Source organism: Myotis brandtii, unplaced genomic scaffold, assembly GCF_000412655.1.
Source record: "Myotis brandtii unplaced genomic scaffold, ASM41265v1 scaffold192, whole genome shotgun sequence".
Taxonomy (NCBI): domain Eukaryota; kingdom Metazoa; phylum Chordata; class Mammalia; order Chiroptera; family Vespertilionidae; genus Myotis; species Myotis brandtii.
In genome coordinates, this window is record NW_005357159.1 from 614269 (window position 1) to 614637 (window position 369).

The 369-nt window shown below is 59.1% G+C and overlaps 1 protein-coding gene across 2 annotated transcripts in view; it reads left to right on the forward strand.

Moving 5' to 3' along the window:
* Positions 1 to 6: 6 nt before the first annotated feature.
* Positions 7 to 369, forward strand: part of SLC10A7 (solute carrier family 10, member 7) — a 195732-nt gene continuing 195369 nt past the window's right edge. For both annotated transcript variants that reach the window (XM_005864859.2, XM_005864860.2), the window contains exon 1: positions 7 to 339. In XM_005864859.2, the coding sequence (XP_005864921.1) occupies positions 240 to 339 (100 nt within the window). In that variant the 5' untranslated portion in view covers positions 7 to 239. The remainder of the gene's footprint in view (positions 340 to 369) is intronic.

Genomic DNA, 369 nt, shown 5'->3' on the forward strand with positions numbered 1-369 from the left:
TGGTAGTGATGGCGGCGCTCAGTGAGGCTTCTCTGTCACTGGATACTACTACTCCCAGCCCTCCGCGAAGCCGCCCGAGCAGCCCCCGGGTCTCCCGTTTACAAGTAGCAATTTGACTTGCTCTGCTGCATGTTAAGAGGGACGGTGGAAAGTGTGCGGACGCCCCCGGGATTCAGCGAACGCAGCTCCAAAAGGAAAAAAGGCAAACAAGTAAACAAAACCCACCCATCCTGACAAACATGAGGCTGCTGGAGAGACTGAGGAAAGAATGGTTCATGGTCGGGATCGTGCTGGCGATCGCCGGAGCGAAGCTGGAGCCGTCCATCGGGGTGAACGGGGGTAAGTCCGCGCCTCCGCGCGCTCCGCTGC